The sequence below is a fragment of the Danio rerio genome, chromosome 5, assembly GCF_052040795.2.
Source record: "Danio rerio strain M-AB ecotype USA chromosome 5, GRCz13ab, whole genome shotgun sequence".
NCBI lineage: Eukaryota > Metazoa > Chordata > Actinopteri > Cypriniformes > Danionidae > Danio > Danio rerio.
Window position 1 is genome coordinate 42,436,687 of NC_141025.1, and position 24,829 is coordinate 42,461,515.

The 24,829-nt window shown below is 37.5% G+C and overlaps 3 protein-coding genes across 22 annotated transcripts in view; 1 reads left to right on the top strand and 2 right to left on the bottom strand.

The window, feature by feature from the left end:
* Nucleotides 1–24,829, bottom strand: part of epg5 (ectopic P-granules autophagy protein 5 homolog (C. elegans)) — a 1,176,376-nt gene that overhangs the window by 184,522 nt on the left and 967,025 nt on the right. The window lies entirely within an intron of this gene.
* The window catches only part of arid3c (AT rich interactive domain 3C (BRIGHT-like)), a 225,781-nt gene that overhangs the window by 51,065 nt on the left and 149,887 nt on the right, over nucleotides 1–24,829 (top strand). For 11 of the 19 annotated variants that reach the window (XM_087252699.1, XM_087252702.1, XM_087252705.1 and 8 more), the window contains 2 exons: nucleotides 4,754–4,839; nucleotides 9,283–9,360. The gene's annotated coding sequence lies outside the window, so the exon portion shown is untranslated. Of the gene's footprint in view, nucleotides 1–4,753; nucleotides 4,840–9,282; nucleotides 9,394–24,829 lie in introns of all 19 variants that reach the window. The other 8 variants (XM_087252706.1, XM_087252711.1, XM_087252697.1 and 5 more) reach the window with 1 other exon arrangement.
* The window catches only part of npr3 (natriuretic peptide receptor 3), a 38,413-nt gene continuing 30,257 nt past the window's right edge, over nucleotides 16,674–24,829 (bottom strand). The window contains exons 5-8 of one of the 2 annotated variants that reach the window (XM_087252695.1): nucleotides 24,573–24,667; nucleotides 23,395–23,506; nucleotides 22,408–22,495; nucleotides 16,674–18,476 (exon numbers count right to left, since the gene is read on the bottom strand). In XM_087252695.1, coding sequence (XP_087108821.1) covers nucleotides 18,365–18,476; nucleotides 22,408–22,495; nucleotides 23,395–23,506; nucleotides 24,573–24,667 — 407 coding nt within the window. In that variant the 3' untranslated portion in view covers nucleotides 16,674–18,364. 2 annotated transcript variants of the gene reach the window in all.

Genomic DNA, 24,829 nt, shown 5'->3' on the forward strand with positions numbered 1-24,829 from the left:
GAACAGATCCACAACTTTCTGTGCTCATAAATTATCATAAATGTCATCGTGCTGCACCTATTATGAGGTTTGCATCTTTGCGTTCATTGAAAAGTAAGAATGATTAATAAATCCATATGAAACTGTCATTAAAAATGATGTTGCATCTTCAGTTTCGGGCTCAGGCGCTCTTTGCACTCACACTACAAGTGTACTGTTCCAAAACCCAACTGAACCAAGCTTTGGCACACCTCTTCAAACCGGGCCAGGGCCAGCCAACTGAACTGCACCTGGGCCTGATTCGGAGCACTCACACTTAGTCAAACTAACCGGAAAATGTGCCTGTGCATGGTTCAGATAGCCTAGTGTGAGTTGCACTGAGACCTTCCTGCCCTAAAAAATCCCACAATACACAAAGAACATTTACTTAGGGTTGTCAGAAATACAATTTTTAACCACAAAAATTAGTAAACTAAATCTTAGCATAGAATTTTAAAGGTCAAATGCACAATATATAAGATTTTTTAAAAAATTATATCCAAAATCTTGAATAAACAGTGTTATTTTGTTTGTTCAGTTGAGTACTTACACCAAATATTTCTAACTACATTTCTATAACATCTTAATATTTCTAAATATAAATATTTCTAACTATTTATAAATGACAGTTTTTTTTACCAAGGACACCGACCATGTCCAGTGTTGCCTATCAAAGTTAGCATGTCTTATCCACCTTACCTTCTGTTTCCGCCTTTATGGCAACATGACAAATGATGACAACATAGTCTGGTGGACAAATGCGGAAGTAGTAGTTTGCGGCATCTGACAAGTAGCTATATTGTTTTTGCACATAAAATACATAGCCTAAAAATCTACAGTGTACAGGATTTGAAAAAACGTTATTCTCAAGGCCATGCATTCTAATTTCAGCCTTAATGTTACACACCAATAACAGTCGTAAAGTAACACACCAACAAACTGTTATAAGTGGCCAGAATGCGCCTGTGCTTAGTGTAAAACGAGTGAGAGAGATGGAAAGAAAGAGAGTTACCAAAACACACACTTCCCTGTCAAATGATAAAACGCACAAACCGCTCAGTACTGTACTGTGACAAAGGAACCAAAAAGTAAATGAACCATCCCATCCCTTTAGCGCTTATATTTTGTATATTTTGATTATAAACAAGAAGCACATAATGACGACACAGTGTCTCAGTGGTTAGCACTGTCGCCTCACAGCAAGAAGGTTGCTGGTTCAAGTCTTAATTTTCCCTGCTTATGTTTTTGAAAAAATCTCTATCCACATTAAAATGGACAATACGGACTGTGATGCATGTTAAAGGCACGAAGAACCAACAGACTGATATAATGATCCTCATATGCTGAGTTAACACCAAACTGGGAATTACGTATTTGCGTGAGTAAATTGCATACAATGCAATGCAAATGTGAGAACAGAGGCAGAATACCATCCCACAGTTGAACGATGCAAAATATGTATAAACAGATTTGCCTCTTCCGCATTTGGTGTGAACCAATCAGAAAGGAGAAAAGTGTGCACACTGACGTCATGAGGTAAAAACTGGTTGTAGTGTCCACACGCATTTTCATAATGTTGATTGCTGTTTATTTTCTCACTTTACTAATAGGAAAAGAAATGAAAGTTCTCTTAGAGAACGGTGTTTACAGAGGTTTGACTGATAAATATAAATTTGTAGCTAAATTGTTAACGGTGCCAAACAGCATTTTCCTTTCTTTACATTCTTGTTTACATACAATATAGCATTAACACTAGACACTGTGCACGTAATAGATTAATTTTAGCAAATAAAAACGCTTATAGGTTGTGACTCACAATCCACAGCTTCTTCTATTATGGTTGGAGCTGCTGTTTCTTTGAGAAGTTTTTAGCTGAATCCCGCACTGAACTAGGAGAGATTCTGGAAGCTGTTCTTTGTCAAATGCTAGAGCTATATATGTTTTATAATTCTCTGGAACTTAATTAAAATTAAACTGTAAGCGCTTCTGCTATAACAATACATGCCTCTTCGCTGTGTGGGGTGTATGCGTTTAACCTGAAGGGTTTATGACTTCATTAACTCGGATGTATTTTTTTGTAGACCCTAAAGTTTGTTCGCTGTAGGCTTTGTTAAGCTAACTCTGTAAAAGCTAATGTCTCCCTTTGCATTGAACTTTGAGCATCTTACATTCTGAGATGTTGTTTATGTTCACACATCTACATTACACATCAACTAAAGTTTAAAATATGATATCGTAGTGGACCACCCCTTTAAAGCCTCAAATAAGAAAATTTAGGAAGGATAATACGTTTAACATGAACAGGTGTTGTGAGTATAAGCTGCGTTTGCATTAGTTGTGGAAAATATGGTTGATTTTTATAATTTATTCCATGCCACTAACAAAGCAGACACTTTATACTTAACCTTTGAAAATATATAAATATAATTTTTGTTGTTGATGTTTGATTAGTTTTACATAAAAATTCTAATTTTAGTTACTGTCAATGTGCACAAAAATGTGGTATAATATAAATTTTAAAGATCTGTCTGAAAAAGTAACTTAGGCTAAATGTACAACCATCATGAAATAAACCTAAATTTACATTATTGTAATCTGTATTAAGAGACCTGACACATTTCACATGGTTAGCTAAAATCTACTACTTGGAATCAGGATCTTTTTTGAACCTAATGACTATTTGCTCCTGTTTCTTGCCCATAACCTTACAGGGCTAATTCTTAAAACTACAAACACGTCTCGTGTGGCCTGTATTTCTGAAAGTCTGTCCAGTTACTGAAATCTGTGTTGGGAGTACCTAGAGGGAATGGAAGACTGAAACACAGCTGAGAACCATCGTGGTTTGACGCGCATCCAGATCTTTTGGACGCAGGCCAAATTCATGTAAAAACGTTTCCTTTGGTTGTGTAATAGGAGCTTCAGTTTTTATAATTTCATTCTTTGTCCAGTGAGGTCTGTGCTTGGAAAAAAAAAGAATTAAACAAACTGCAAATTAAGCGGTTAATAAAGTAAACCATCATACTGCTGTCTGCACATTTTTACAAAGCCAGTCATACAGAACCAATTCAGACCCAGACTGGCGTATTGGTGGAACGTTGCTGTTTTGGTACACTTTTTCTTATGTTAAAATAACAATTAATCAAACTTTCAAACATTTTAATAAAAAAGTAACATTGGTCAATTTTGTTTGTTTGAACAATCTAATGACTTGTTTCTAAAAACAGTCACTTGTTTTATTTCTGAATCAATCAGCATTGTGATTGAATCAGTTGATTGAATGCTTCAATTACTTGATCCCTAAACCAGTCACTTGTTTTGTTCCGCAGTGAATTGTGTTGTGAACAAATAAACTGAGTGAATGATGCAATGACTCACTCATAAATGAACACAGCAAAAAAATTTTGTGTTTAAAAGAAGTCTAATATCTAAACATAGACTGTTTAGAAACATCTAAACATACATCTAAACATAGACTGCTTGGTTAAAACAAGGCTAAATTTGGACTGTCAGTATAAATCTATTAGATCTCTACAAATATCCCAAATCTAGTCATCAAAAAGACTGGATTGAATTAGTACTGAAGGCTGCATAATGCCTAAACTGTCTATTTGATGATTTTAGTTTTGGGCTATTCTTAGATGTCTGTCATTGCCTTGTTTTAGTCAAGCCATTTATGTTTAGACATCTAATAATAATTAATAATTGGCCACTTTGCCAATGCAGTTTTTAGGCTTGAAGTATTGGCACATGCTTCTTGCAGTACTCCACTTCAACAGATCCTCAAATCATTCTGATGAGAGAATAGAAAAGACTGAGAACTGTTCAGTTCCCTCTATTGCTATGGAAACAGGATAGCAAGCAGTATTTAAACGTTTGCATTACATAATGCTGCATGCTTCAGACTTCTCTAACCAAACCTGCTGTTACATTTTTTTTCTCTGAGCACATTCAGGTTTGCATATTCATGCATAACATCCTATCTTTCTGCACAGACTGTTTGCTTTTGATTTATAGATTAACCAGAGGATTAGTTTCTAAACAATTTTTATATCAGACAAAATGTTCCAAAAGACCAACCTTATAGAAAGTGTGAAGTTCTTGAACATCAACAGTTCTGCACAGCAGAGTAGCAGGAAGGCAAAATTGATCAGAGCTGAACAAGACTGATGAAGAAGGAAACCCTGCATCAAGGAGGAAGGAAGACTGAAATTGCTTCAAAGGGGGGTTCTGGGACAAAGAATCACAACTGATAAGGAAACTCTGACGTCTCTAAGAGGACATATTAAGGCCACAGGGGTCATAAGCAGTCTGCGAGGACTGGAAGAGCAATGAGCAGTGTTGATATTGAGGCTGTTTCAGAGAGCTGTATTGTTTGTAACAGCAAAGATGCTAATCTTACCACTGAGTAAATTTAATGAAAGCATCCCACAACATCCCGCCTGGATAATAATATTTATCCAACATCACATGCAATTGTGCAATAAGGGAGAGCATTCCATTGAGCACTGAAGTTTGGTACTCTGATAAAAATGTTATGTAAAGGGTGCTATAAAAATGATCTTCCACAGTCACTTCAAGACTGTGTAATATTTTGAGTATGTAATGTATATACAATTAGTGGAGCTTGTTTTTTACAGTGTGGTGAACTTTTGTAGTGGACATAGTATTGCAGTTGCAACAAGTCTCTGCTTTGTTATTATACTCTCAGCAAAACTCTGTTTTGTTCTTTGTTTAGGAAAAAGAAGGAGGTTCAATTACCTAAGTAGCAGTAAACTATTGATATCCCAATGCCACTCACAATGCTGAAGGAGAGCTGTTTTGGTGAGTATTTAAAAATGCACTCAACAAATGTTTCTTTTTAATATCTAGGGGTTAGACAATGAAACTAAAAAACAAGGTTTTAGACCACAGTAATTCATTAGTATGGTGTAGGGCAGGGGTGCACAACCCTGTTCCTGGAGATCTACATTCCTGCAGAGTTCAGCTGCAACCTTGATCAAACACACCTTTCTTTAATTACTAAGTGCTGCTTCAGATCCTACTTAGTTTAATTTGATAAGAGTTGGAGCTGAATTCTGCAGCTAGGTAGATCTCCAGAAACAAGGTTGAGCACCCCTGGTGTAGGGCATCAGTTTGTCATGACAATGACAGATACAAGTCTGAAGGATTTTGAGCTATTCTTTTTGCAAAATAGAGGCCAGGGGCCTCATGTATCAACGCTGCGTACGCACAAAAACTTTGCGTACGCCAGGTTTCACGCTCAGAATCGCTCACGTTTGGATTTACTAACAATGAACTGAACGTGGGAATGTGCGCAGGTTCACAGCAGCTTTCTGGCTGGCGTACGCACATTTTTTGTGCGTGTCTGTTTTATTTCCATTGGCGACTCCTAGAGGCAGTTGTGTTAAATTCTTCTCTACAAAGTGTCTGAGCCTTGCAATGGCAGCTGTATGAGACGGGTTCATCTAGTAGGTATGTAAGATTTTCATACCATACATTTGACCAGCTAAACATTAAAGCACAATTTGCAGCGGTCACCTGTTTTCCCAATGTAATCTGAGCAATCTACCGCACGCACATTGCTATAAAGACACTATCTGAAGATGAATTTGCATGCGTGAATCAGAAACATTTCCATTCAATAAATGTGCAAATAAAATATGATGCACAAACTTATTGATGATTCCTACTTGTCTTTCTCGTGATAAATAGTGGGCAAAATCTGATATGTAGCGGGGAAAAAAAGAAGAAAGAGTTCATCAGACGCTGGATTCGAGCCGAGTTTATGCTCGAACGTGTCAATACATGATCACATGTGTCTTATGAGGTGCGCCACTGAGACTGCTAAGGGTAATGCAACAGTTTAAAGATATAAACCACACTATTTCTTTTTTAAATGCACTCAGTGCGATGTTCAGACCCAACTGTGTTAACCGCATCAGCTAAACTCTCCCACTCTATTTTTTTCTTTTGTTGTTAATTCCGTAGAACAAACTTGCAAATAACACCGCTTTTCTCCGGTTTACCTCCGAAAGCAGCACCTCCATTTCACATTCTGTTCAAAGTTTCTCTTTTTGCTTGATTTTGCCATTGCTTTTTCGTTGGGTTTTGCCATTAGCATTGTCATTAGCATATTGGTGGAGGAGGCAGGGAGGGGTTTGTGCTCGTGCATGTTGCGCTCAGTTTCACGTTCATTCGGATGTACAAAAGAATATGCGTGAGATTCGGCGTACGCAGTGTTTCATACATCTGAATTTTTTTCTGTGTACGCACATTTACAGCTTTGTGCGTACGCAATGTTTTAGTAAGATTTCCACGCAAGTCTTCGTACATGAGCCCCCAGGTCACTACCTGATGCTGGTGGAGGAAAATGTTTCCTGACTTGCTCCTCCAAATCACAAAGTGGCTCAGTAATATATAGATCTGTTGAATGTGCAGAACATGGGAGATGTTTGACTTTACTGTTATTTTCATCAAACCACTCTGTCACCAGTGTTGCTGTGTGTATTGTTTCGTTATCATCCTATGGCACCGCCTTTAGGATACAATGTTTGAACCATTTGGTGCACATTATTCAACAGAATGGTTTGGTAGTCCTTGACAGTGAAGCACCCATCTAGCATAACTAATGCGCTTGGAGAATGCCATGATATTGCAGCCCAAACCATCACTGATCCACCCTCATGCTTTACTCTGGCCATGCAACAGTCTTGGTGATACACTTCTTTGGGGCTTCTCCACACCATAACTCTCCCAGATGTGGGAAAGACAGTGATGTTGGAATCATCATAAAACAATACTTCACATTGTCCACAGCCCTAAATTTCCGCTGCTAGTACCATTGAAACCAACGTTTGGCATTGGCACGAGTGACCAAAGGTTGGCTATAGCACACCAGCCATGTACACTAGTCAACATTTGAAGTGAAACTTCAAAACTTTTCATTCAACAAAAAGTTGTCGTAAAACTAAAATGTGTTTCTTTCAAAATGTATGCAAAACATATCATTAATGTTGCGATAATTGAAATGTCATCCTTAACGACTTTTGATGATCATCCGACATGATTGCTTGTTATTTGGTACCAATTGACCTGTCATTTAAGGCTCTGAAAGCTTCACTTGAGGTCAGAAAGCATATAAAATGGCAAAATTTGTTAGACCGCAAGATTCTGACCTTAACAAGGCCGTTGGGTTGCTGCAATTAGGAATGACTCAGCAGGGAGTTGCAGAGGCAGTGGGAACATCTCAGAGTCATTTTCAGAGCTTGGAACATGTTCAGAAGGTCTGGCAGTGGGAGTACAATGCATGGTGGAGGCAGACAACGGGTAACAACAACTAATCAAGACAGATACATGACCCTGCATGCCCGAAGATATTGTTTCATGACTGCAGTCAGTCTGCAAACTGACCTTCAGGATGCAACCGGGGTGCGAGTATTCAGACTGTGAGGAGAAGACTTCATGAAGTTGGTTTGAGAGCCAGAAAACCAGCTATGAATGTGCCTCTTCTCAGAGCACACAAAGTAGCCCGTCTGCAGTGGGCCAGAGAGCACTGTAGGTGGACAATGAATCAGTGGGGTAAAGTGCTCTTCACAAATGAGTACTGATTCTGTGTGAGTTTCCTAGACAGACATAGGAGGCTCTGGTGTCGTCCTGGAGAGAGAAATTTGCCACAAAATGTTTTACAGCATGACCGTTTTGGTGGATAATCAGTTACGGTTAGAAGAGTCATCTACATGTGTGGAAGAACAGAGCTTGTCATCATCAAAAATGGCAGCCTGACAGGCTAAAGGTATAAGGATGAAATTCTGTCATCCAATTATGCCTGTGTGCCATTAAAAGTGATATGGCATGAAATTCCACAGATAACAGTGTTGATTAATAGCAGAACTGTTAGACATGTTTTTTTTTTTTTTTAACAATACTGTATATTTTCTTAGGACAACTTTGATGAACCTTTTTAATTCACTTCAAATGTTGAAGACTGTTGACCCTGTGAAGCTCCTGACAAACAGTTTTGGTGGAAACAGATGTGCCAGCAAGACGTGCACCAACAGTTTGTCTTCTTTTGAACTCTGATATGTCACCTATAATCTTGTGGGGATGGCAAAATTTAAAGCAAACTGCGCTATTGCTCTGCTAATAAACTTTTAAACACTAGATCTTGGTCTGCAGTTCTCTTTGCAAACCAGTGTAATCAGTATGCATGTTTAAAGCTTAAGTAAAATTCTTCTAAAGACGCATTAAAAACTGATTTTATTGCATTCACTTGGACAATTTTGTTCAAGCCTCATCAGTAGCATTTCACAAAAGGACTGTTAAAAGTTCTCACTAGTATGTAATGCATTTTAAGGAAAAATGTTTGTTCTGGCTGTGAATTGAGTGTGGGATATTAAACAACGGTATGAGTGTAAAGTCACAAACTATTATAAAACCCACATACAACTAAGTCATGGTTTACACACTAAACATCAAAATAGTTTTAGGAATACCATATAAAACAATAGCCATGTCAAAAAATTTAGATATTACAGAGAAATTAAGGTTTTCTGGTAAGCGTGGTCCAGTTAGCCTCTACTGGCAAATGTTGAAACTACATCATATGGCTGGACAAATCATTTAAAGTATTTTATGTACTGTGACCAAAAAAAAAAAAAAAAAATTAAACAGCATAAATTTTACCACAGACATTTCACTATAGAATTGTATTTACCAGTGGCTCAGGTGATTTTATGAAGTAATTTCCTGGACCAAACAAGCAATATTATTGTGATGAATGCTTTCTTCTTATTAAATGAATTATCCACTTGAGATAATCTCATGAATGTTTTCCAAAATCATAAAAAAAATGTCCCAAAGATAATTTGTGCAAAATCACAAAAAAAAACATTTATTTGCAATTAAATTTCACTGCTGTTGTCAGATAAAACACTAGACCTAGTAAAAATAAAACACTAGACCTAGTAAAAAAAAAAAAAACATTTCTTTTGTGTGTGTGTTTGTGTTTGTGTGTGTGTGTGTGTGTGTGCATATGTATGCATATTGATTTGTATAGCTCCTTTTACAATAATTATTGTTTCAAAGCAGTTAGTTACAAGTTAGTTACAATCAAATATAAGTTATTATATACACGGGTAACCTTAAATTTTGTTGCATATAGGTGATGTCTATGTGTGCATGTTTAATGATGTGTGTTTGTGTCTTAAGTGTATGTGTTGTACTAGAAGTCCTCAATGGTTGGGATCATCTCTTCATCTCTTTTAGAAGCACCTTTGTGAGGTCCAGCACTGATGTTGGACAAGAAGGTCTGACTCACAGTCTCCACTCTAATTCACCCCAAAGGTATTCAGTCAGATTAAGGTCAGGATTGTGCAGGTCAGTCCAGTTCCTCTACATAAAATTCAGTCACGCATGTCTATATGGAGCTTGGTTTATGCACTGGTGCAGGCAGGAGGGATACACAAACAAATAAAAAAACATTTCACAAAGTAGGGAGCATGAAATTGTGCTAAATGTCTTGGTATGCAGGAGCAATAAAGAGCCCATATAATGGGGTTTTTGAAAATGCCCTTCAATGTAGTGTGTAACACAGCTCTAAGTGAAGTGAAATATCCAGCTAAGACTTAAATCTGTAAGTGTACAGTGTTTAAACCTGTTGATTCATCTATAAAAGAGTCGACTCATAGTGCTTCAAACGCGTCGTCTTGAAACCGAGTCATTAGGTGTTTTGAGATGACGCGAGTAGTTGCGCGCGCAAACCCGGGAGATTTGAAACCTGCGGCCACGCCCACGAACACAGAAAAAAGCCACACACACACAAAGACACAAGCACACACACACACACACTACACAGACATCGGTCGAATGAAGTCACGCTGTGCAGATGGATGAAGAGTCAGAGTTGAGGTTTATTTTTGCAAAAATACCTCAGCATTATAGCCCAGCCTTGTGCAGTGCTTCTGGAAACAACATGCTTACAAAGAAGACTTCATCGGCCGTTTGTTAAAGGAATGATCAGTAAAGACTACTGATGTCAGAACATGGATCAGTGCATCATTGAGTAGGAGGGTAGTGTGTGTGTGTGTATGAGAAAAGAGCAGGTAGAGTGTGACGGGCTAGGAGAACTACTCGCCAGTTCATGGAGTTTTTGCTCAATAAAATAATTAGTCGCTGGTATTTTCAAGTCCATCGTCTGTACTTACATTCACCCACTGGCAGCCAAAATCCAGGCCTTAAACTATTAAGTGTGTATGCACTCTGACTACTTTTTCACTCTCTCATGCTGAAGGCTGTCAGTGTCGACCAATCACAGCAGGCTGTCATCGGTCCAATCAGCGCAGATTAGCTTCACGCTAAGGAGGGGTTTGGGGACAGATGAGTCACTGAACGATTCATATGGGAGTCGCTGTGATAATTAGGTAAAAATAAATTCATATTATAAGACCATGAAAGTGTTTTTTGACCTTGCATGCATATTAGACTGTTGTTGGAGACCCTTACAACCAAAATATGACCCTATTTCATGTATAATATGGGCTCTTTAACAATTCATTTTACTTCATAAGAGCCCACACCATAATCCCTCTCTACCAAACTTTCCACTTTGTACACAATTACCATTCTCTTGGCAACCTACAAACCCAGACTATTAGATTCTCGGACAGAGAAGGGTGATTGGTCAATCTAGAGAACATGTTTCCTTGGATCTAGTGTCCACTGGCAGCCTGCTTTACAACACTCTATCCCATGCTTTGCATTGCATTTATTGCTGTAAGTCTTGGATACAGCTGCTCGGCCATGGAAACCTGTTCTATGAAGCTCTCTATGCCTGTTTCAGAGTTAATCTGAAGGCTACATGAAGTTTGGAGGTCTGAAGCCAGTGACTCTGCAAAATGTTTGTGACTTCTGTTTACTGTGCACCTCAGCACCTGCTGACATCGCTCTGTAACTTTATGTGGCCTGCCACTTTGTGTTTAAGTTGCTGTTGTTCCTAATTGCTTTCACTTTGTATAATAGTGATAAAAGTTGATTGTGAAATATTTAGTGGTGAGACAATTTTACAATGAACTTGAATTCAATGAGCTCCTGAGAGTGACCCTCACAGATGTGGCTGTTCATAATCAGTTTAGTATCAATTCAGTATTGAGTATCAATATATTTAATTTAAGGAATTGTATTGAAGTAAAAATTTTGGTATTGGGACAACACTAGACTGTTGCACAGCTAAGCTTGCACTTGCAAAAGTATAAGCTATTCTTGTTGCAACCAAATAACTTAAGGATGCATGCTTTCAAATCTTGATTATCCCTCGTCGTAGTCCCATACTTCGGTTTGCGTTTAAGGGCCGGACATGGAAGTGCAAAGTCCTCCTCTTCAGTTTGTCCCCATGGGTTTTCTTCAAACTTGCGGGGGATGCCCTAGCACAACTTTGTCTAACAGGTGTCTGGATCTCAACAACCAACTCATTTAAGCTCAGTCTACAAATCGGTTTATTATACACGGAGACATGATCCTTTACAAAGCATGCCTATGTCCTGAAGTGAAGTCTATTTATTGAATAATGTGGTTTTCGCAAGAAGATCCCCGAACATGCCAAATCAGTTGTGCGTTCCTTCCTTTAGGAAAATTTGGAGGTTTCTGAATGTTGCCATCTCCTCTCACCAAGACGCGGCAGCACACTGGGAACACATAACCTGGTCATCTGGTTTCACAGAGGTGCTGGGCAGCTGAATCTAGCTCACCCGCCTCTTAAGTCCTCTTGGGATTTCTAAGTACTTCTTGTGGGACAGCAGAAGGGTCTTTTCGAGCCAAACTCAACTTGCTTAGTATCATTTAGAAGTCTGTCCATCAGTCCTGGTCAAAGAAGGTGGGGATCTCGAGACATTTTCGGTCAATGAATCATGCCTAGAATTTGTGCCGAGTGACTCTCATGTTTTCATGAGACCCGGCTCAGCAAGGGTCCTATCACTTCCTTTAGAGACTAGGCTGGGAGCCTACAAGCACTGCCTGTGATGGAGGCAGACCCAGCCCTTTATGTGACCTTTATGCCCAGACTGCGCTTTATGTGGACCACACTCTTAAGATCTGAACAGCTCTGTTACAGTGGTTGACAGAAGTTAAGTACCACATCCCAAAAGAGGTTGGCTCACTGGTTAGTGAATGTCATTTCCCTTGCATACCTATGCTAGGTCCAGCCGTGTCCCCCAGTGGTGAGAGCACACTCAACAAGGAGTGTCATCTCCTCTTGGGCGTTAGCCCCCGGCACCTCTCTAACAGAAATCACAAGCTGCTGGCTGGATGCCACCTAATACCCTTGCGAGATTTTCTTTGAATCTTCGAGTGGAGCGGGTTTCCTACCAGTTGCACCTTTGGTGACGTGTGCACTCATAATCTTTACTTGGCTAGCACCTCATAGAACATGTAAAGGGATTCAGTCGCTGTGCCATTGTCATACATTCCCCATAATGTTGTCCTAACATAATGTCGGATATCTCAACTTGAAAGGGAACGTCTCAGTTACGGTTGTACCCTTGTCCCTGAAGGAGGGAACGGAGAGATAATGTTTCAGTTCCACAGTTGCTAAATCACCAGCTTAATGCTAAGTGCGCTTGATTGCTCAGTGATAAAGCTTGGCTAGATCTCCTCTGGGTGCTGCTTTTACACCCTATTATGAGAGGCTGCACCTGTGAAGAGCTCTGCTTGCTGATATATAGGCATTCATTGACTGTTTTTCTTACTCTTTAAAATGACTGTTCATCTGGCAATTCCCCATAATGTTGTTCCAACATAATGTCTCTGTTCCCTCTATCATCAATGAGGGTTACAACAGTAACCAAGATGTTCTCTGCATTCTAATTGAGAAACAGCCATGCAGTTTGTGTGTTTGAATTACAACAATATGCCTATAAACGTCTGAAGGAAGTAATGAAAGGAAGTTATGAACCCTATTTTTTGGCAACAATGAGCAAATATGGGTAAAGCCAAATGATATATTCGTAAATAAATGTTTGTATGATATTTTTAATAGATGCACAAATTAACTCTAAAATCACTGAATCCGATTGATTCAAAATCATGCTTAAAAAAAAAAAACAGTATAGGCTAATTAATGTAACATACAGGTTTTGGTACAGATATCTACAGAATATCAGAGAAAATTAATGCAGGTGGGTGGCAGGTGGATGATTTGTTTGAAGCAGCAGATTCGAGTGACATTTGAGCTGATCCCTGCTACAGGTAGTATAGATTGTGTTATGAAACATTATCGTTTTAAAAAAATAAGTTAGCAAGTAACATGTAACAGATGGGTTCAACAAAAGCACATGCAATCTATTTACAGCCTTATAGCTCACAACAGGTTTGTCTTTAACAGTGTATATATTAGGCTTAAAAATAAAGTTCATGAAAAAAAACTTTCAAAACACAAAATTATTTCACACAAATTATAAAAACAGGTAAGATAATCAGTTAGATTATCATAACTCTGTATTATGATCATGAAATACTTTTACCACAGTGCATGTTTTGTCAGTGAATATGCAGTGATGATGCATTACATACATTTTTTTTCTGATTCAGTAAACTTGTTTGATAGCTCACCTAATATATCAAGCACAATCCTGTATAACAAATCCATGTTCCATAATAAAAACTTAAAGCTATATAGATCATAATACAGCATTTCCACATTTGTGTTTAAAAATGAACACACCTTTTAGCGCGACACACCTCCCATTGTTTCTGCAAGAAGCATCGTAATGTAATTTCTGCTAAAATGTAGAGACAGTCTACACATTTTTCATGAGGCTGAGCTGCTCATATCACTATAAATAGCAATTTAAGTATCACTCCCACTACAGTAGTCATAATGGCTGAGGCACTGAATAATGGATTCCCCTTGAAAATACTTGAAAGGCAGATTACAGGAACCCTCTGCAATGAAAGGAAAAAAGCATTCCATCGAAGTGCTGAAAATAGATTTGTTATGCTTGTTTAAAGAATAGGACCATGTAACAAGATGTAGATTCTCAGTTTCAGCTGCATATTGAGATTTTGAGCTTTAGTGCATTTACATATTACAGACAGGTACATTTTCTTCTGTTTAAGGGCATCTGCTTAGTCAACAGGTTCTGCCTCATAGTCTCCAGTCTTTTGATTAAGAAACATTCAAGGAATTTTTCCATGTACGTTCCGCTGCCAGATGTGAGGTCAAAGAATGACTTTGTATCAGCTGGGATTTCATGGTTCTTTGAAGTGTGTTTGATCCCATATTGTACTCTAGTAGACTTTAAATTGTCGGTTCATCGTTTTCATGTTAATTTGAAGAGTGTCTGTTGAGTTCAACATTTAGGAGTTCACCTGAAAATCCACTTTTTATGTCCAACAAATAAAAGCTTGAAAGGGTTCATTTGTTAGTGAACTGTCACTCATTTCATTTAAAAGCTCACGAAACACCAAAACACATTTTTTGAGATGTTGAAATACCATATATGTTGATATATATATGTCCCATGTTGCTAAAAACACTATTAGGACGTAAATATTATGCTAGCAAGTGAAAATGTATTGTTTTTTCGTTGTTTAGAGCAAATTCGTTCTTCGGGTTTGAAAAGAAATGTTGAAGCAACATCAGAGCGATGAGACCATTGTGTAAATTTCAGTATGGAGACTGGATGTCTGGATGTCATTGAGTATTCATCACGTCTGTTATTTCATGAGAAAGACTTGGTTCGAACCAATCAGCGTGCTCTATTGTGAACGAGATGCAACGTCATTAATATGCATGATATAGCTTCAAAGACTGTTTTTACCCGTTACAGTGTTCAGAGAGATGTCACACTGTGTTGCTAACTGTAATTAAAACAAGTAGTAGAAGATTTGTTCGGAGACATGGGTCGTCAGTGTTGTGTTAAAAAATGTGCCGCAACAAAGGTTTTGTTTCCATTTTCCCGCCATTAGAACACAGCTGGTGCGTGGGCCGACATATGTGGATTACAGAGGTCTAACACGTGACATAAGTATGTTTGTAAGGAACATTTTTTACCTGAGAGCTTTTCGGATCTGGAAATGGTGAAATCCGGATTTGCCACTTTGGTTCCAGTTTGTGTTGATTGTCCTGTCTCCATTTGGTTAGTGTGCGTTTAATGTTTTTATTCGTGTTTATTCAGATGGCAAAGTTAGTTAGAATCCTCAACACTACTCTTTCAGTTTTTAAGACATACCGTAGTCAAAATTATTTAGTTACTAGGTTTACAGTAATATCACTACAATATTATGGACTGAAAATCCTCCACTTCCACACAGCTCTCAGTTCTGCTGTAAATCCTGCTCTCCAAGTTACTCTCTATCTCCCCTGCGTCTGCATTTGTGTTGCTGGTGTAAAATCAGCTGTTGTGCACAAAATGAAACTCCCGTTTTCATGCAAACCTTTCCCTCTTTCGTCACTCGACACTCCCAGCTAAACAAAGCTGGACTCGCCCACTTTCCTGACGTTTTTCAAACTAGAGGTGTAGAAACACCCTGCTGAGACAGAGAAAGTTTCATGGTCTTTTAATAATTAGTTTACTTGCATAATAAACAAATCCTGATAATTGACCTCTTTGTCATCAAAGATGTTCATGTCTTATGTTTCTTCAGTTTTAAGGAAAACTTTCTGGGATTTTTCTCCATATAGACTCCTACAGTCTTCAATGATTTGACCATCCAAACCACAGTTTTAAAGCAGCTTTGACGGGCTATAATAATTAACAGCCGATGATCAAGGTATCTAGTGTGAACAAGTGTGCTTTAAAAAAAATATAGCTCAAACTATTGGGCACTAGCAAAAGTCAAAGTACCTGAAAGAAATGTTTTTCTTAAAAGCCTTCATTTCTTTTCAACTCTTCAAGAAAGAAAAAAAGAAAACTTTTGAATGACAAGGGGGCAAGTAAACTATCTGGAAATGTTCATTATGGAAGTGAACAAACCTTTTCAATTGGCCCTGAAGGAGTAGTTCAGATGGACTAGTAATGGAAAAAATGCTGTGTGGGAGAGACACCTGTAGTGATGAGCAACAAGGGAAGTGGGTTGTGTTTGCTTTGGCTTCGTGACCTGTGTTCACATAGTGTCTCTGCAGTCTGGGATGATTTGTACACACCCTCTTGGAGATCTATGAGGAATTTCAGACCATTGCTATGACAATCCACTGGCTCCACTGAATGGACACCAGCTCACAGAAAACATGTCCAGACTCCTGCTTTAGCGTTTTAAAGCCAAATCACAAAAACAAGATATGCTGGTTTTAGTCATCCTTATTTCCACATCGAGATTGAATCTAATTAAACAACAGACAATAGAGGACGCCATGATTTTTGTCAAAAGGTATTGAATTAAATGCAGGATCGCTATTGGTCAATCTCATCTGACTGACAGGTTGTTCGGCCCTCGCACTAGTAAACACATTATTAGAGAAGAGATGAGATATTGCTGCCAGAGGAAGGGGAAGTTATTTTGATTACAGATAATGAGAACGCATAACATCCATGGATAAATCGTTTATAATGTAATAATATATAGTCCAAAGTAATGCAATAAGAATTTTAATTTGATGGAGATTTTAAGGTTAGCCTACTCAGAATTCTGTGTGCAAGCCACTAGTTGTAAACACAGAGAGACTATTTAATTTCATAGATTTTCTTTTTAATTGGTCAATATGTATCAATCTAAATAAGTTACAGTTCTTCTGAGTGTTTACAAAGCCTTGTAAATATACTTATAAGGTAAAATTTGCTCTGACAAGGCAGATATAATGTTTACAAAAAAGATTCTGTATATTTCACACAAGAAACAAATGTTAAAATCAACACTAAGAAAAATGAAACCTCTACAAAAATATCAATAAATAACATCAAATCTTATGTTGATACATTTACTTACATCAGTATTACAATTGCCATCAAGCTTGAATAAAATCCTAGATTTTTTTTTAGACACACAAAACATAGAGATGGTCTTAAATGTGACACCTCACATTTACATCTCATCATCATTACTGTATCATCACAAATGTTAAAAATATACTTTATATGCTATTAAACTGATAGATTATTGATAACCACCTCCTGACAAAGACAATCTAAAGACAAAAAAAATTTACATGTGCAATATAAATTGAACATAGCTTTTCAAAATCTTTCGCTGACAGGTAGACCGGCTTCTGTTGTGTATAAAATCGTTTTGTGGCATAACTATATTTCCATTACATAACATTCTGACAACCTCCTTTTTGTATTTTTAAACCAAAGAATTTGCTTGCCTCTGCAGTTCACCTTCACCATTGCAGAATGAAGAGTCAGGCATGATGTGAGCACAGTCATCTCTTCTTACAAACTCTATCTAGGATTCAAAAAGTGTTGTTTACAATACAAATCAGGCTTTATAAAAATGCAATGGTGGAGGAGGCCTATAGTGGACATTGATGATTTCTAAAAGCATGACAAGTTTTTAAATAAGTCAAACATACTGATATGAAAGGACAGAATAAGTTGGTTTAGTTTTCAAACAGTCGGTTTTATCGATTGATTCTTGAATCCATAACCGCAACCAGTCATACAACATTTGAGGCACCCAGCAGCGTCTGTACATGGCAGTGTAAAAATCTAAATATGAATGAGAGCGGAATTTCTATATGGTCATGTTATAATTAGTGGGACTAAAACCTATGAATGAAATTCATTTATAATAATAAATAAAAACAGTTCAGTGTTTCAGCATGGAGCCAAATTGGATACAGGAAGGCTTGCTAGATATGCGTCGAAACAGCGGAACATTGTTTTAAAGTTCACATCAGTTTTGTATTCATCAGTGCCTCCTGACCAAGTCTAGAAGAAAGAATGAAGAAAGACTGGATGTTTATCAGTGTGTTCTACTGGACATTCTCTAAAGCAAGAAGAGGAAGTTAATGTGACACCATGATCACTGGGGAGAGTGTTGCGTTTAAAGAAAGCTTAAGTTCTGAGTATCATTCGTACAGTCCTCAATATCATGTAACCGCTTCTCCCCAACGATCGCACTCATTATCTCTACAAAACTGACAGGCTTCCTCAAGACGAGTTTGGCAGGAAAAATGGTCTGTAGCTAAATAAAAAAAAAGACCCTTTTTCATGTGAGCACTTCTCCAATAATTCAACTTTCCTGAGTTTACGAATTGAAGAGCAAAAGATATTTACATGGAGAAACAAAACACTACAGCATGTCTATAAATAGTTCTGGGTGGGTCCTGGGATGGTGTTTGGTGAGCCCACAGACCCATTTGAGATGCACCTTCCTCGAATCTTAACACCCCAGAAGTCGACTTACGCCTTTTAGACTACGCTGCTGAAAAGTTGGATCTGATGGAGTCTTCCCGCAGCTGACGGTGTTTCCCGATGTCACACTCTTCTCGAAGTGTTCTCCTCTCAATGGTTATCCTGTAATTCTTCCTGAGAAACCGTGAAGAACAGTATCATGAATGTAGCACCATGGCTTCACTCTGTATTAACATGCATTTTCCTGTAACCACTTTGTGTTTGGATTTCATCACAATCCCTTTTTTTGTGGGATATCTTATGTACCACCATGTTGTGCAGGTTGTTTACAGGGTTGGTAATGTTTTTCATGACTGGTATGAAGTAGACTGAATCAGAATGCAGATTTCAGTGTCTCATTTTGGTGCCGCTTACATGCCTGAGCTAATAATTGATATCATGGGCACAGGAAGTAATACTGATTGCTAAATGCACAAAGCCAATTTTTTTCGAATCGTGCATACATTGTATGAGCAGCTTTCACACTTTAAATCTCTGATTTCTTGGAATCTACTAGTTTTATCAATACTGAACTAAACCATTGTTTGGTTCACAGTCAGAAAGAAACTGACAGACAGAACAACAACACCACTACAAAAAGACAACAGTAACTATTTACGCAATGGTTTACAAGTTCAAGAATGAAGGCAATAATGATATGTATAAAATGTCAAAAGATAAAAGCTCAAATTTCTGAAACCTATATTTAGTGTAGCACATTTGTGATCAGACTGACAAAATCTTCAGTCAACAAATGTAGATTTGTACAACTGCACACCTCAGTTCACGCAGATCCACCGATGCATGTGCATAAGTGCATACTTTAAAACATAACATTACCTGTTTATTTATTTTAGACAGGTAATGTTATGCTTTTAAAAGTAGTCACGGAAAGCTAATGTAGATTTATGCGATCATAACTAACATTTTCTTCCAGAGTGTGCTCATTTACAGGAACAATAACGGACGAGAGGGGCGAAGGCTCATTCTCTTGCAGGCTCTGTTATGTGTATGCGGAACTTTTTCTGTGCAGATTTGCTTTTCTGCCTAACAACTGATGATTGAACTGTTCTGGAAGGAGGATCTTTCTTACTGAAGCGCCCCCGGGCGGGGCTAAAGAGAGACCACAATAAATATGGGGGGACGAGGGTGTGGGTGTGTGTGCCCAGCTGACACAGACTTGCCTGTGTTGCTGTTCGTTGACACCCGGAGCTCTGTAATGCTTTATTCATCTAATTAATTAAATTGATAAAACTTACTTAAAGTCCAACACCGCCAATCCTCCACTGCCACCAATATCCCACACCTCCACCCCAGTCATTACTTCATGCAATCATAAGCACCTTAGAGGTTGTCAATATGACAACCTGTGATGCGTTCTCTACATTGTTTACCAAGCTACTCTGAATATTTAGTTTGAAATAGCATGCAAGTATGGCTTTGTAATAAGTGTAATTCCTACACCCTGTTGGTCAACCACTAAGCATACAGTAGCCCCCCTGAATTATTAGACCGCTTGTTTATTTTTTTCCTCATTTCTGTTTAACAGAGAGAAGATTTTTTCAACACATTTCTAAACATAACAGTTTTAATAACCCTTCTCTAATAATGGATTTATTTTCTCTTGACAGTGATGACAGTGGATAATATTTTACTAGATATTTTTCAAGACACTTCTATACAGCTGAAAGTGACATTTAAAGGCTTACCTGGGTTAATTAAGGTAACTAGGCAGGTTAGGGTAATTAGGCAAGTTATTGTATAATAATGGTTTATTCTATAGACTATCGAGAAAAAATCTAGCTTCAGGGGGCTAATAATTTTGTCCCTAAAATGGAGTTTAAAAAATTTAAAACTGCTTTTATTCTAGCTGAAATAAAATAAATACGACTTTTTCCAGAGGAAAAAATATTATTAGACACACTGTGAAAATTTCCTTGCTCTGTCACCATTTGGAAAATATTTAAAAAAGAAGAAAAAGAAAAAAATTCGAAGGTGGCTAATAATTCTGACTTCAACTGTATATATATATATATATATATATATATATATATATATATATATATATATATATATATATATATATTAGGGATGTGCGGAGCAGCCGGTATTTTTATTTGTATTTGTATTTGTTGAGGGGGGAAAAGTATTTGTATTTATATTTGTATTCGAGTAAAATTCAAAATGGCGCAAAAATATATATTTTTTCTATTACACTTCTAATTTACGTTATAGTGAAAGTATTGTTTAATTATACCCATTATATAAATTATAGATATGCAATATTGGCTGTTGTTTTTGAACATGTGATAAGAAATGTCATTGAAAAGAAAATAACATAGAAGCCATTATCTCATCCATGGTTAAACCAACAACTAATAAAATACCATTGTGAATATTATGAACCCCACCACCACCGTTCTTGTTGAAGGACACTGAATAGACAGAATAAAAACAAATAATACTTCAAAAAACTGTTCTTCTTCTGAAAGAACTTCTTTCCAATGCACAGAATTCCAAAAACTAATATTAACTAAATAAATCTAAATAAAACCCTGCCCGGGAGATCTGGCAGAACAAAAGTATTCTATATAATACTAAAAGATACAGGCCTGCTATTATCATCTGCCAGCCACAAAAAAGACACAAAGTTTGTTTGTTTGTTTTTTTATGTTTGAAACTGACTTGCTGGGGCAGAATGTGGCTGTGTTGATGCTTTTAGTGCATGTGATAATACATTACATAGAAGGTTGCGCGGTGCTCTGTTCAGTGAGAAGCGCTCTCTATGGCAAGCCTTTTTAGCATTTAAATCTTTGTTCTGACTCCATAAATATATTAGAGATATCTCTAATTATATTTTGACTAGTCATAATTATAATTCCACAACTCAGAATGACAATTAGACATGTCTGCAATTACAATTGTACTAGTACGAAATCAGATGAATTTTGACTAGTAACAATTGTCATTGATATCTCTGAGTTTTTACTAGTCGTAATACATTTAGAGATATCTTTAATTCATCATATTTAGAGATATTTACAAATATATTTGAAGATATCTCTAATTAATTTACTAAAAGTCTAATTACAGTTGTAGATATCTTGAATTGGATTTTTGACTAGTCAAAATTCATTTGGAGATATATCTAATTACAATTGTGACTAGTCAACTTATTTAGAGATATCTGCAAATATTTTTCAATGGAAGTCAATGGAGGAATATGACTAGTCTATCATAATATATTTGCAGATATTTCCAATCTGACTAGTCGAATTATAATTATGACAAGTCAAAATATAATTAGAGATATCTCTAAATATATTTATGTATAGTCTGAACAAGGTTTAAATGCTAAAACGGCTTGCCATACGCTTTCACCCAGTAGCACAGTGGAGAGTTCTCTAGTTATATCCTTTCAGTCGTTTGTTATGCAGTGACATGCAGTCAAATATTTCGCCAAACAGTCCTTAGGGATGCGGTGACACGCAGTCAAATATTTTACCGGACAGATCCGCCACTTTTGGCGCGCATAAACAATCATAAAGCCCTCGTGCTGCAGGAATGAGGTCTGCTGAAGGCGCGCAGCTGACGTGCAGTGAGGGGTTTGCGTCTTTAATAAACTACGGCAGTTTGCGATCACTGAACAGTAAGAATGATTAATAAATCCATATGAAACAACCCCTTAAAAGTCACGTCTCGCTTTCAGTTTCGGGCTTTGGCGCGTTTTGCCTCTCTCTCTCTCTCTCTCTCTCTCTCTCTCTCTCTCTCTTTCTCTCTCTCACTCTCTCTCACTCACTCACGCGGGCATGCACTGTGGTCTCGTGAGGAAACGCTGCTTTTTGATATAGTGTTTTTCTTGCTCCGAATACAAATAATTTTTCAAGTATTTGTTTGAATCAAGTATTCGTAAAAACACGCTATTCGTGCCTTTCCGAATACCGTATTCGGGTTCGGCTCCACCCTTAATATATATATATATATATATATATATATATATATATATATATATATATATATATATATATATATATATTTCATAAAAAAGAGTGTATTCTGTATTTACCTAAAGAAGTAGAATGCCAGGAGAAGAGCTGTTCCCAGAATCCCCCCTACTATTATCCCAGTCACCGCTGATACACCTAGTCCACCTGCTTAGGAGAGAAAGTAAAACCATGTATAAGGAAAGCTCTCCATCTACAAAATCCAGGAGTTATCATAATAAATGATTATTCATAATAATTAAACAATATGAAAATGACGTTCTTGAAAAGGCATGTACTGTATAAGGTACAATGTCTCATTTCCACTGAGCAGTATTTTTCTGAACAATACAGTACTGGTGGTTACCCTAATCAGGCCTGCATTTCCTTTGGGAACAATACACTTTCTTGGTAGTCATTGTGCATGCCAGAAAGTTGTGATCAGCATCATTGACTGTTCACATATGGCATATTTTATGACTTCAAGTTTATTATTTTAAATGTAGACGCGTGGCAAGCCTGCACAGTTAGACAGATGAACCGGGCCTTTTGCAATTTCCACTCGTTTAGACGCAACATGTGAACAGTCCCTTAAACAAAAATAGAGGACATAAAGCAGATCCTGTTTTTTCTTCTTAGCATATGACAGTTTGTTTGAGATTGGGGTTGGGCATGGTTCACTGCTCTGTGAGGTCTTGTATTATGTATTGTATTGTATGACGGTGTTGTGTTTTGGCTGTGTATTTAAAAATGTCACTTCTTGTGTTGACGTTCCACTTGTCTTGTTGCATGCGCTGGTGACAATTCTCTATAAACCAATATTATTCAGTCTAGCTCCGCCCTTTTGGTACTGTACTGTATTTGTACACCCTTAGGAAATGGTATTTTGGTACCTTTGACAGTGGAACAAATGTGTATTGTACACATGTACGTGTACAGTACCAAACCATACCACTCAGTGGAAATGGGCTATTAGACCCATCTATGACTTAGATGGGTTTAAATCCACACTGTTACAGAAATAAAGCAAACAAACAAGTGCAAGTCTTAAAGCAACAGAGGTAATTTACATGATGGGTCGAGAGGTTTTGGAGGTGGTATCGTTCGCAAGGAGAACCATTCCCTCTTGAAGCCCGGCAAGATCTGGAAACTTCCATTAGTGCCGAAGTAGTTCATGACAGTCTGATGGTATAAAAAGACATTCATTATAGTGACTACCTGTATTGACTCTCCTCAATTTTGACTAAACAACTTAGGCCCCATTTACACTAATACGTTTTTGTTTTAAAATGCATAAGTTACGCCTTCCTTCCACACTACCTCAGAGTTTTCTAGCCCTGAAAATGGAGCATTTTGGAAAAAGTATAAAGGCCGTTTTTTCATTTTCAAACGCTGCTGCTCCGTGTGGATGAGGGAAAACAGAGACATCTGAAAACCGAAAGCATGGCCACCTGATTGGGGCTTTTCCCTCAATATTAAGTGCACAAAGTTCAGTCTAGCATCCTTAAGTTCAGACTTTTGATATGAGTTTGATATGGAAAACAAATCTTGAACTAAATCTTCAAAGGGAACCTTGCACTTTTATAACCTCATCTTATCACCCTGCTACATTGTTTTATCTTACAATCTAAACAATAAAATAATTATATGACATTACGGCATATTTTCTTCTTGATATTAGCAACAGACGCCAAAAATGTTGAGGTATCATGTAACTGCCTTCTTTCTTTTTCTTTGAAAAATAAGAAACATAACCTCTCCTTTGCTAAATATCAGTTTTAATAATTCATAATGGCCATTTTAAAAGTACACAAGTTTATACAATATAGGAAATAAAGCCAAGCATTCAATGTGCAAAATCAGTGTATGTGGTTACATTAATATTTTAACTTATCTTTACGCTCGGCCAAAACACATTACCTTAGAACAAGTAATAGATCCAAAAGACCAAGAAGTCGTTAGATAGAGACAAGATGAATTAAATATCACGTTTAACTACTATAGTGAGATGAGATCCAGCGGAACATCCTGGATGAACTGTCCAATGTGCACTGCTCCCATCTGGGGAGGTGTGCTCAGCACCCGCTAAGTGTTTGTGCGCGGTCACGTGATGTGCGTTTTCAGTGGTCTGGTGTGGATGTAGATCGTTTTTGTTCTAAAACGCCATTTTAAATCTACAACGTATTCGTGTAAACTAGAATAAATTAGTTTCAAATGTCTGAACTGTCGAGAGGTTTTTGTAAAATACCTCGTGTTTTCCTGACTCTGGATCGGTCATCCTCACAACAGAGAAATCCCCATTCCGGTCGCCATTGGCATCCAAAGACACCTGGCCAGCAATGCCTGTATAACGGAATGTGAGGAATGAGAAAATTAATTAGTTTGAAGAGTCAGACATTCCAAGGAAAACACCGGCAAGAGTCGACAAATTCCGGGTGGGCAATACAACAGGAAATCTCATCCGCCTCCTGCCGTTTTTGTTGGCTTTGACTGCAGAAATGGTAA